The 13,828-nt window shown below is 37.3% G+C and overlaps 1 protein-coding gene across 1 annotated transcript in view; it reads right to left on the bottom strand.

The window, feature by feature from the left end:
* The window catches only part of TMEM232 (transmembrane protein 232), a 186,271-nt gene that overhangs the window by 67,582 nt on the left and 104,861 nt on the right, over nt 1–13,828 (bottom strand). Inside the window, 1 exon segment of the mRNA XM_042451062.1 lies at nt 7,771–8,015. Coding sequence (XP_042306996.1) covers nt 7,771–8,015 — 245 coding nt within the window.

The following is a 13,828-nucleotide window of genomic DNA, read 5'->3' as shown; positions in this document are numbered from 1 at the left end:
TAATGGTGTCATTATTAGTCTGGTGTCATTATGAGTCCCTGTGGGGAAACCAGACTGGGATGCTAGTAGAACCAAATTTCCCTACCCTTGGTATAAACAGAAGGAAGTTAAAAAAAAAAAAAAAAAGGGGGGGGGGGGGAGAAAATTGAAAACCAAAATAAGTATAAAGGCTCACTGGAACATTTTCAGTTTTTGGGATGCCTCATGAACAGAGCATCTTACTTCCACTTCTGGCAGAGACCTATGGTTTCTCCTAAACTGGAATACAATTCATCAGGGAGGGAGGAAAAGCCCAGGAAGTTAATAAGTCTTTCACTTCACTGAAAAGCCAGTCAAAGACCATGAAATGCAGCAATCTCATCTCCTATTTCATAAAAGCAATTTCCATTATTTTCAGTGTTCCCAGACATAATACCCAATCAAAAGTACAGTCGGCCCTTCTTATACACGGATTTCTTATACACGGATTCAAGCATCCACGGTTTGAAAATGTTCCAAAAAAGTATAAATTTCAAATATCAAACCTTGATGTTCCATTTTTTATAAGGGACACCATTTTGCTATGTCATTATATTTAATGGGACTTGAACATATACGGATTTTGTTATCCATGGGGGATCTTAGAACTAAACCCCAACGTATAACAAGGTTCCACTGTATATTTCAAAGTATATGTTACTTCTTCATTAACTCATTATTGGTTCTCTCATCATAGCTAGACCATTAGGCCAGATCTTCATTTACTGAAAATAAGTGTAAACCTATTGGCTTCTCTGGGGATCTATACAATTTATTAGCACAGCTGCCAGAATCTTTATATAAAAGTCACTATGGTCAAAAAAGGAACACACAGCTAAACCATGTGTGTCAACAGGACCTAGAACAGGAAAACCCCTCTGGGTGATTCACTTTTCCTGCTTTCAAGAGAAGCCAAAACAGCAGCCTTTAAAAGATGAGTATCTGCAGGGGAGGCATAGGACAGGAGGCAAAGAATATATGTACACATACACACAAATTCTTCTTGTTTATGTATATTAGTATTAAAAATCTGACTCTAGGATGTTAAAATTATTTTATACTAACAATCTCATCTCCTTCCCCCTCCTGCTCTGTCTCCTATTATTCACTGTTGGTCTATCAGCCATTTCCTGGGGGGGAAAGCATAGGTTGTCAAGAGTATTAATAGCTGGAAGAACTTTTTTTTTAAGTCCTCAGGTCATATCATCCTATTCTGTCTGATTCTAAACTCTGCATCCATTTTTCATTTCATTCTTTCATATGCCAAGATCATAATGCAGTGGCACACACAATATCCATATTTCAGAGATGAAGTAACACTCTGACTGAACTAGGAAGCTGTGGCTTCAGATCTTGCTTCTGTCATTATTTGACAATGTGGCCTTAGCCAAGCCATTAATTCTCTGCCTCAGCCTTCTACCTGTAATATGGGGATAATAATGCTGACCTACTTTACAAGTTGTTCTAAGTAATGTGTGTGTTTTTAACACCCAAAAGCTGTAGAATTTCTAAATATGATGACTATCTGTTCTTGTAAATATGCTCTGTTACAGATATATGGCATGATTTCTCCACTTGCTCTTGTACATACCTAATCACTCACAGTAGTCAAGGTGGCTCATTACACAGATCATTGGCAACTACAGGCTGCTAGAATGTGCCATGGATACTGGTAAAGCCAGACTTGCAATGAGAGCTACAGAAAACTATTTTTGTGATCTGGCTATGGGAGTGGGATAGAGAAGGGAAGTGCTTGATTGAGATTTCAAACTAGCCAGGCAGCTACTGTCTGAACCACTGGACTCCAAGTGTTGTGTTGTGTCTGGGATTAATTCCTGCTTGTTGTGCACTTGATTCTGCACAGTTTATAACACCTGCTGAGTTATGCATATGTATATGAACTGACATTACAAAAACAGAGAGCCAACATGGTGTAATGGTTTTGGTGTTGGACTAGGATACTGAGGGACCAGGGTTCAAATCCTCGCTTGGCCAGGGGAACTCAGTAGGTAACCTTGGGTAAGTCACACTCTCTCAACCTCAGAGGAAGGTAAGGACAAAAAGAAACTGATAGGTTCGCCTTAGGATCACCATAAGTTGAAATAACTTGAAGGCACACAACAATAACCAAGTACAACAATTTCACACTCCACTACTTACTCCCCCCACATTAAACAGACTTTGGAAAGCTTCCTAGGAACTCAGAAGAAAACTGTATGTTACAATGAGTCACACTGAGGAGCTTATTGTTTGGCTATTAAAACTGGCTTACCTCTATCTGGTTTAAAGCTTAATTTGGGTGGCATCCTGATTTTATCAGAAGGTTTTTGCAGCCGAATTTGCCACCCGAATACAGCCCAGGTCCATCCCTGCTTCCAGGAGTGCTCCGCACGGCTTTTTTCAGATCCAGGAGTTTTCTGACTTAAGAAAATGGCCGATGGAGTGCTCCTGGAAGCAGGGATGGACCCGGGCTGTATTTGGGCAGCAATTTCAGCAGCAAAAACCTTCTGATAAGATCAGGATGCCACCCGAATTAAGCTTTAAACCGATTCTATAATAGCCAAGCAATAAGCTCCTTAGTTTACTTTGAGTGTTTTGTTCATTCATCTGAAACAGAAGCCCTTTATATAGCAGGAATGGGCATCTCAGAATGTCTCAAGGGCCAAGGATTCCCCACTTCCTAATCTTCATGTGGTACCACCTCTCTTTCTTCTAACAAATACCATTTTCTGAAGACCTGTAGATTTTACCATATAGTTACTATGCAACTGAAGGTTGTTTTCAATTTTAAAAAAAATCATAATAGAAAGGACTTTTTCTCTCCTCTCCAGTGTTTCATTTCAGATTAGCACTGATTAAGCCAAAGAAAATCTGATATGGCTCATAATCACATTTAGTTTTGGCTTAGAGAGAAAGGGAAAGCCAATGTAGTGTAATGGACTGGTATAAATAAAAGACTTTATTTATACCAAGTATATACTCCTGTGAGAATCAGTATGGTGTAGTGGTTTGAGTGCTGGACTCTGGAGATCAGAATTTGAATCCATGCTCAGGCACAGAAATCCACATTCTCTCTCTTCAGAGGAAGGTAAAGGCAAACCCCCTCTAAACAAATCCTGTCAAGAGAACATCATGATAGGTTCACCTTAGAGTCACCATAAGTTGGAAACTTCTTGAAGGCACACAACAACAATAATATACAGTATTAGTGAGTGATCACATTTTCCTTTACAACTTGCCTTTTCTGAGAATTGGCTTGCTAGAGCAAAGAAATACAAAAAGCTTTACTTTTATGACATCGCCATGCTAGATTTTTCCATATTGTGAAGCTTATTTTTAAACTCGGTAATGATCCAGCCATTAGGACAGATAGAGAAGGGTACTTTGATGCAAAGCAGACATGTGATTGCTTCACCCCAGGATCTGATCCATATAGGGGTCATTCCCACTGGCAGTTTGAATCGCTTCCTGATTCGCCTCTGCTCCATTTTAGAAAGCGATTCAAAAAGGTCCTTGTTCCCACTATGAAAGGGGTGTTTTTTCCCCTTACCCCAGTGTGATCGCTTTTTGGGGGCACGATTGTAGTTCCCACTGCTTCAGAATCCCTCGTCAATCATCTATGATTTAAGAGGCAGCCCGGACTCTGGGAGGGAGGAGGGCGCTGGCAGGCACCTTTTGACAGGCCTGTAGGGGATTAGAGGACGATGAGGATGAGAAGGGGGCTCTGTGGGGCTTGGAAAAGGGAGATCCAGGCAAACCATGGGGAGAAAAGAATGGGACCAGAACAGAGCTCTGTGGGGCTTGGAGAAGGGAGATCCAGGCAAGCCATGGGGAGAAAAGGAGGGGGCGAATGGAGCTCCATGGGGCTTGGAGAAGGGGGATTCCAGGCAAGCCACAGGGTGTTTTTTTAAATGAAGCAGATAAAATAACAAATTAGTTGTCTTAGCAACTGTTTGCCTCTGCAAGTAGCTACAAAATCAATTGATTATTCTCTTTATTTAAAAAAAACAAAAACATGTGCCCATAGGGCACACCACAAATAAAAAGGCAGCACTGGGTGTATGTGTGTGAAATTCCAAAAACTGAGGAGGGATGGTAAACACCCCTCTGCCATTAGAATGCTGTGATCAGAATGCTGCAGTTCTGATCTGTCATTACCATTTATCCAACATGCTTCAGAATCTATTTTTTCCAAAAGAATCACTTTGAAGCTACACTCTGAAAAAAAATGGGTTTTTTGCCTTTGCTTCACTTCATCACGACAAAAATCATTCACATCGTGACAGGAACGGGTTTCAAATGGTAATGAGAGTCATTTAATCTAATCAACAATTCAATTCTTTTTATAGTGAGCATGACCCCATGGATTACTTTCTTTCTAAACTACTTTTGCCAAGCTTTATCTGATACAGGAAGGGTGGAAGTAGGAAGGATTAAAAGAATATTAAGGCAAACACTTAACACTAGAAAAGTATATATGAAGATGAAGAACTGGATAAAAAATTTAAAAAGATTAAACAAAAAGGTTTCGAAGGGGCGAATAAAATAGGCAGTTAGCTGGCTTATAAAATGAAAAAAGAAAAGGAAAAAAGCTCATAACTGAAATTAGATATAAGGACAATATAACAAACAAGAAAAAATTTAAAAAGCATTTAAAGAATTCTACACAGAATTATTCAAAGAAGAAGCAGAAACTATGGAGATAGAGAAAGAAATAAAAAATAAAAAAACGATTAAAGAAATATCACAAGAACAGAAAGAAATGATAAATAATGAAATTACAAAAGAGGAAATACGACAGCCAATAAAAGCATTAAAGGAAAATAAAGCACCAGGACCAGATGGCTATACTTCCCTTTTTTTACAAAATCTTTGAAATCGAAATCATAGACATATTATATCTTATGTTTAACAGAATCCCAGTTGAAGGTAAATCTGGATCATGGGAAACAGCAAATGTTTCAAACTAATCCAAAAAGAGGGTAAGGATCATACAGATGTAGCCAATTATAGGACAATATAATAAAACTAAAACGGTGATGTTAACAAAAAAATTAAAAAAGATGAAGAGGTTGAATTAAAGAGATCAGGTTTCCAAAGGGAAAAAAGCAAAATATTTAGGGATATGGTTATCTGATAAAAAAAATCCAAGTTGTATGAAAATAACTATAAACCAATGTGGCAAAAAGTTTGTACAGACTTAAGAAAATTGAATAAATTCACCCCCTGGAGACTAAAGAGGATGAACAGAATTAATTGTGGAAATTGTTGGAGATGTGATGAGGAAAGAGGCAATCTATTACACATTTGGTGGAGTTGTAAAGTAATTCAGAATTTTTGGTTGGAAATTCATAAATCAATTCAACAAATATTAGAAATCAAATTTCCATTTGACCCCAAACTGTTTTTGTTAAATATGACGTCAATTTTAAAGCCACAAGATGAAAAAAAATGCTGGAGAATCATTTTGTATATGATAACCGCAGCCAGAATAGAAATTGCTAAAATGTGGAAACAGAAGGAAGCCCCAATGTGGGAAAATTGGATACTAAAGCTAAATGAATATAGAGAATTGGATAGGCTTTCGTGTAACATTAAAAATTATAGTAAAAAGAGGAGAAAGGAAGAGTGGGAAAAGGTAATTTTGTTTTTGCAAAAAGAGTGGAACCTAGATACAGAACTTATTGAAATTTAAAATATGTAAAGACACGTGTGAAAAGTGAGATAAACTGTGTTTATTCTTGTCTTTGTATCTGATTCAATAACTAGGTCAACAGATGGATGGAATTTACAAGACTGCAGTCACAAAAATGTAAAAATTGGGAGACATACAACTGGGAAATTGTCTTTTTGTTTGCTATGAATAAGGTTTAGTATGGTTGGGTCATTTGTTGTTAAATGTCCAGAAAGGTTTATGTCAACTGTTGAAACCATAAAGATATTTTTTCCCCCCGATGTATATGAAAAAGGCAGACAAGAGAAGAAAGAATAGAACATAGCAAAGTAGAAGTGTATGGGATGAGGAGCTGTGTAAAATCAAGCACTCAAAGTCCACAAGGATGATAGGAAGTCTTTTTTCTTCGGGTTCAAGAAAAGAAGATACTTTAGGTTAAAATACAAGCTCAAATTTTATGTTCAATGTATAATAGGAATATTTTGATATTTGTATTTTATGTTGTGATTACTTTCGTATTTTAAAATTGAATAAAGATATATTAACACAAGAAAATTGGATAAATTGAACATCTCCCTTTTAGGAAGAGTAGCAGTGATAAAAATGAATATTTTGCCAAGGTTAATCTTCCTATTCATGAACCTCCCTATTATTATTATTATTATTATTATTATTATTATTATTATTAACCTTTATTTATAATGCGCTGTAAATGTACACAGCGCTGTACAAACAATCTTTTTAATTAGACGGTTCCCTGCCCTCAGGCTTACAATCTAAAAATCCATGACATAAAAGGAGAAGGGAAAGGTGGTGGGGCTAGTAGGCTAATACATAAAAAATACATAGCAAAACGGGAAATGGTTTGATAAAACAGGCACCAAAAGAACATCAAATAGCAAGCGACAATTATGCAATGCCTGGGAACGCGCCTCTCTGAACAGGATGGAATAGAAAATTGGGACGATTTGTCTGGAGAGGCAAAAAGGCTAGATTTAAATGGATTATCATTATACTAAAGAAGAAATCGAATAGGGGAGGATGTGCTTTACCAGATGTAAAATTATATTTCCATGCCTGCGCCTTGTTATGGATTCAAAATTGGATTAAATTGGATAAAAAGAGTATACTGTAATAGATTTGGAAGCTGTAAAGATGAAATACGGATGGCATGCGTATATAGAATATAGCAAAGAAAAATTGACAGAGAATTCAAAGATCATATGATAAGAAAACCACTGATACATACATGGAAAATAATTAAGGAAAAATTTTACAATGGTATTCCGTTATTCAATTTGAAAATTGGGAAAAAGCATGGAAACAATCAAATAAATTTACCTGCTCCCAAGACCTCAAAGAAAATTACTTGAAAATTGTTATAGGTGGCATTTTACCCCACTAAGACTTTCAAAAATATATGGATTACAGGGTAAAAATTGTTGGAAATGCCAAACAAAATAGGGTATCACCATATGTGGTAGTCATGTCACAAAATTAAGAAATTTTGGAATAAAATACATAAAGCTGTTCAAAAAATATTAGATTTAGAATTCCCATGTATTCCTGAGTTATACCTTCTTAATATGACTTTTATTTTGGGAGCAGATAAAGAAAAAAAGCATTGGAGAATGGCATTATACCTAGTTACCGCAGCCAGAATTATATTGGCTAAGTACTGGAAATGAGAAAGAATACCCAGCATAGAGGAATGGATAGGGGAAATAGTAGAACTGAAAGAGATGGACAAAATAATGGTCTGGAATAATAAAAAGTCAACAGATTATTGGGAAAAAGAATGGAAACCTCTGACAAGGTATCTAAATAATTCATGGGGGATAAAAGAAAATATGTACAGATACTCAAAGATACTTAGCCTATCTAAACAATACTTTATTTTGTATTAAAATATATGGGAAGGGGAATGACCGACAAGAGTAAGTGTAAAAATGGAAGTTAAGAAGGTTATGTACAGATGAAAAGGAATAATATTGAGATGTTAATTTGATGTATTTTGTACATGATGAGAAAATCAATTTAAAAAATTTAAAAAAGAAGAAGATAGAGGAAATTAGTACCTTAAAGACAGACGTTTGGCTTTCTTCTCCTTAAACACTGGTTCTGATTCTCGGTGTATCAACAGTGGTTTCTGTATAGGCGGGCATGGCAAAGGGATATCTGGACCTATTGGTGGCAAGAAGTGATGGCACATGGAAGTGGCAACTCTCCATCCAATGTACTGAGCCGAGGGACCATCTTTGCGACTTGATAAACCTTTCCCTTTGGATGCAAAGAACGGGTCTTTTGGGCCTTGGGCCTCAACCTAAGAAATAAAGGGGGAGAGAAAAAACACTGCTTGAAACAAAGAAATGTCAGGATCAAACTGGGATATAATCCTTCTACAGAAGGAATTATAAATAAAGCATTCTTATGTTTGTTTCTGCTCTCCATACTTCACTTTGATTTACTAATCCTGCTTTATTCAGGAATCTGCAAAGAAGGTTATGGATAAGATAATAAAAATAAGGTGACTTTGGCATGATTTCCCTTCTTTGAAACATAAACAGACTCTTTTTGATTTCAAGTGCTAATAATTGAAATGCTAATAATATCACACATTGTTTTTTAAACTGGTAGAAATGTTAAGGGATTTAGAACAATTCAACACTTTCATGAACAGACATTTTCAAAGCAATTAGGCCAGATTTGATATATATATGCCTTCAAGCCCCAGGTGTAATTTTGACTTTTATAGGTTTGTATTAATTGCATATCACCTTAAAAACAGTTTGTGCCAGAGTATCTGGATGAAATACAGGCAAAATATCACATTTTGAGACACTGTGTTCATGAAATAATTTGTATTTCCTGTCCAAAATAGTTTGGACACAGTATATTTTGAGAATGCTAATTCTACCCCCCTCCCCCCAAATATTTATACTAGTTCTTCACTCTGTAACCCAGTGTTATGGGATCATTACTATTTCTGTCTCTCCACATTAACGAACTAAGAGATCACCCTACCACTGATATTCATCTTTGCACAGACATATCTGTAAACAGATGACAGCGAGTTATCTCATTTATGCCAGAGGAAGGAAGTGATTCAGGTGTAAAAATGAATTTACATGCAGGTCTACTTACTATGAGGCAAGTAAAATGAATTAGGTAGTTATTGTGGATTGTGTGGGACAATGTACATACAGACTTCCTGCTCCTTATGTGGAGCTAACTCCAAAATTCTATTGTTATATATGGGAATATTACAATATATGTGTAATATCTGGGGATAATTCTTCAGGTGCTTAATTTACTAACCACTCTGAAGTTAAGTGCAGGCCTGGTCTTTGCTATCTGGGTGACAGGGTGGCTATGAGTCTTATTTTACCAAAGATTATTCTCTCTTAAAGGATTCTCAATATTTCTGTTAGCAGGCATCCTCTATTTCAAGGGCTGCCTGGTTTTGTTTCAAAGATCCATAGGAATGGAAAGCAAGTTACCTATCAACAACAGTTGGGCAACAAGCTGAGCACATATACATGACACATGGTCACAGTACTGTGCATCTATAAATGTATGCTCATATATAAATTAGGATACACATGGGTAATTTAAAATTTTGGTGACATGTGAGTTGGCACTCCATAGAGGATAATGTCTTGTGTATTGTTTCGATTTCTTTTTCAGAGAAAGATTGTAATTCAAACGTTAAAAAAAAAACTTGTTCACAAAAGTAGGGAATTCTATCAAATAAGCAGATAAGGAAATTTTTCCCTGTCTCCTTGATGTACACATCTGGATATGTACAGTCACAGGAAACGATAGGGCCACTGCGTGGAGAAGATGGCAAAATGCTAACAGAAGACAGAGAAAAGGCAGAATTACTCAACACCTTCTTTGCCTCAGTCTTCTCAGAAAAGGCAAAGGGTGCTCAACCTGAGGATAATGGAGCAGAGGACAGAATAGGGGAATTTCAGCACAGAATAAGTAAAGAGATAGTAGAGGAATACCTTGTTAATCTAAATGAATATAAGTCTCCAGGACCAGATGAACTACATCCAAGAGTATTAAAAGAACTGGCAAATGTAATATCGGAGCCATTGGCAATAATCTTTGAAAACTCCTGGAGAACAGGAGAAGTCCCAGCAGACTGGAGGAGGGCAAACATTGTCCCCCATCTTCAAAAAGGGGAAAAAAGAGGATCCCAACAATTATCATCCAGTCAGTCTGACATCAATACCGGGAAAGATTCTAGAGAAGATCATTAAACAGAGAGTCTGTGAACATCTAGAAAGCAATGCCATAATCACAAAAAGTCAACATGGGTTTCAGAGAAACAAGTCATGCCAGACAAATCTGATCTCTTTCTTTGATAAAATTACCAGCTTGGTAGATGAAGGGAATGCTGTGGATATAGTATATCTTGATTTCAGTAAGGCCTTTGACAAGGTTTCCCATGATATTCTTGCAAACAAGCTTGTAATGTGGGCTAGACAAAGGAACTGTTACATGGATCTGTAATTGGTTGACTGGCTGAACCCAAAGGGTGCTCAACAATGGCTCTTTTTCCTCCTGGAGGGAAGTGACCAGTGGGGTCCCACAGGGCTCTGTCCTGGGCCCAGTGTTATTCAACATCTTTATCAATGACCTGGATGACAGAATTGGGAGCACAATTATCAAATTTGCAGATGACACCAAATTAGGAGGAATAGTTAATACTCCAGAGGACAGGACCAACATTCAAAATGATCTGAATAGACTAGAAAGCTGGGCGAAAGCTAACAAAATGAAATTCAACACAGAGAAATGTAAGGTACTGCACTTAGGGCAGAAAAATGAAATGCACAGATATAGGATGGGAGACACATTGCTGAATGAAAGTACATGTGAAAGAGATCTAGGAGTCCAAGTAGACCATAAGTTGAACATGAGTCAACAGTGTGATGCGGCAGCTAAAAAGGCCAATGCAATTCTAGGCTGCATCAATAAAAGTATAGTGTCTAGATCAAGAGAAGTAATAGTGCCACTGTATTCTGCTCTGGTCAGGCCCCACCTGGAATATTGTGTCCAGTTCTGGGCACCACAATTCAAAAAGGACATTGAGAAACTGGAGCGTGTCCAGAGGAGGGCGACTAAAATGGTGAAAGGTCTGGAAACCTTGCCCTATGAGGAATGACTCAGGGAGCTGGGGATGTTTAGCCTGGAGAAGAGAAGGTTAAGAGGTGATATGATAGCCCTGTTTAAATATTTGAAAGGATGTCACATTGAGGAGGGAGCAAGCTTGTTTTCTGCTGCTCCAGAGAACAGGACCCGGAACAATGGATGCAAGCTGCAGGAAAAGAGATTCCACCTCAACATTAAGAAGAACTTCCTAACAGTAAGGGCTGTTTGACAGTGGAACAAACTCCCCCGGAGTGTAGTGGAGTCTCCTTCCTTGGAGGTCTTTAAGCAGAGGCTAGATGGCCATCTGTTGTGGATGCTTTGATATGGATTTCCTGCATGGCAGGGGGTTGGACTGGATGGCCCTTGTGGTCTCTTCCAACTCTATGGTTCTATGATTCTATGATACTCTTTTCAGAAGGACAATATTTTACTCACTTGATAGTATGTGCCATAAAACTTTAATTCTGATATTGTCCAGAGATATACTATTCCAGTGCCCTGGCTTCCTATAAAAATGACTCATTGTCTTTGATCCATAATCTAATTAGACCAAAGGGATTTTGAAAAAGTGTATTTTGCTCAGATCTAGCTTCCCCTTGAAGGCATGGGGTATCTATTGTGTATATTCCACAAACTTCCCTTTCTATTTATCTACAGAGGGCAACTCTGTGACTATGGAAGGATCTGAATACTGAAATGTTTTGTCCACTGGTGTCCTCATAAACAGAACCTTCTGAGCACAGGCTGAATTCTGTTACTATTTTTTTAAAAGACATAAAATATTTTAATAAAGCTGATTCACTATAAAACTTCTAAATCCAGCGGTCTTATGGTTGTTTACCTGTTGATTATACTTTTTCGTTTGTAAAGGATGACAGCTTCTGAGATGCCAAGAACAATTTCTTTCCTTGGTCAAAATCTGGTTACAATCATTGAACGTATTATTTTGTAAGTGTCATGCAATGCCATAATCAGCCTCTAATCTATGCCTATACAATTGTTCTAGAAAGTAAACTGGATGTTGAATCCTGTTAATTTGATTTTAAAACCTCAATGGCAATTAGGGATACAGTGAAGCTTTAAGCAACCCATTGTCAGTCAGTCAGACTTCATTTTAAATGCCTATTCATTCTTCTAACAACACACAGATGGAAAATGAGTTGCTTCTAGTTGTTGTTGTTTTTTAAAAAAACTAAAAATATCATACTTTTTTAGTATTAATGAGATATGATTTAGTGTAACATGTTTATTAATGTAATTATGCAGATACAATGGGCCCTCTCTTTATGCGGGGGATTCCGTTCCGGATCCTCCCATGTAAGGGAAAATCTGCCTATGCTCGAGCCCCATAGGAAATAATGGGTCGTGTGCATGTGGTGGAGCAGTGCATGTGCGCAACAGGCGCGTGCGCCATTGTTTCCATCCCCAAGTGGCTTCCGCGTATGCTGGAAGTCGTGTAAAATGCATCCGCGCATTATGCGGGTGCACTGTGCATTGTGTGGACACCCACTTTTTAACTGTCCAGATGTAGTAAAATTTCATTTCAGTACCTAACAGTTTCAAATACTTGCTACAGCAGCTTCTGTTCAGTTATGGATGTGCTATATTCTGGTTTTCAGGGTCTTAAGTGAACCGTAGGGAGAAAAAAGCTTCCGAACTTATTCTTAGCTTGGACTTGTATGTTGAGCTTTTCATCTCTACAGCATAATTTATATACTTTTAAAAATGCAAGAGGGGAAAACCTAAAGTACTCCACATACATATGCTCAAAACAAAATTTCAGATTTCAGGTCCTTCTAGAACACATTTCAAACTTTAAATTATGAATTCATTCATGTCCCTTTGGATGCCACACTGAGAAACAGCAGGAGGGAATCTCTGGTGAGAAGGAGTCTTACTAAAAGCACAGACAGGCATTCTGATAGGTAGGTCATGTTTCTGGTAAATGAGGGCAGAAGAAAAGGAAAGGGTGCAAGTTCAAGAACTACACCAGAACTAGGACAAACTGCAGCTTCTGCAAGAGAGACACAGCTATTGCAGCTATTGTTAGAATGAATCTTCAGAATATGTTACTCAAGGGAAAGAGATACAAAATTTATTGTGTAACCACCTTTGGGAAAAATGAAATTGCAAAAGTAAAGTAAGAATTCATTCCATGTAACATTTTCCAATCCAAGTAAAAATAAAAGAAGTGAATTTCAAATTGGATGTCTTTCTCCTTCTATACATATCAGATGCCTGATACACATATATAAAGTAAAACATATATTTGGGCAGGTAATAGAACAGTGTCACATAATGTTCCTGACCTGAATGTTACTTATAATGAAAAAAAGGAAAATGTGAAAGAATGCCAAAAGCTCCTTTTGTCTATTTTTTGGCACAGTATACTACTTTCACAGTTTCACATCACAGAAGTGTATTTGTATTTATTTTTATTTGATTTCTATCCTGCTTTTCACCCCAAATTGGAACGCACATGAGCTTGCAAAATGAAAAATATCTACAGATAAAAACACAAATGGTTATATTGATAAAATAAAATAAAATTGCAACCTTAAAGCACAATTGAACTAACAACCGTTTAAAAGTACATTGATTGAAAAATACAGTGCCACACAAGGCCCCCTCCCCCTTTTAGCAGCCGCTCAATCACCAAAAGCCCACCTGTATATAAAGGTTTTTGCCTGCCAGTGAAAGACAGCAGGAATTCAAGAAAAAGCCAACTAAGAAAAATAAAACATCCATGTCAATAATGCCAAACTGCATTATTTCTGCAGTGCCGATCAGACCCCCATCTCAGCCACAAATGTGGATCACAGACTGTAAGAGAGATTTTTTTACCATTTACATACATGGAACTATCCTCAACATGGACAACTGAGACATGGTATTCTGTAAAGTGGGCAAAACTAAGGCAAGCAGGCATATTCCTTATGGAAAGACACCACAACAGAATGCTGCAACTCTCTG

The sequence above is a fragment of the Sceloporus undulatus genome, chromosome 2, assembly GCF_019175285.1.
Source record: "Sceloporus undulatus isolate JIND9_A2432 ecotype Alabama chromosome 2, SceUnd_v1.1, whole genome shotgun sequence".
Taxonomy (NCBI): domain Eukaryota; kingdom Metazoa; phylum Chordata; class Lepidosauria; order Squamata; family Phrynosomatidae; genus Sceloporus; species Sceloporus undulatus.
The sequence above is the reverse complement of the archived record's forward strand: the minus strand, read 5'-3'. Positions and strand labels throughout refer to the sequence as shown.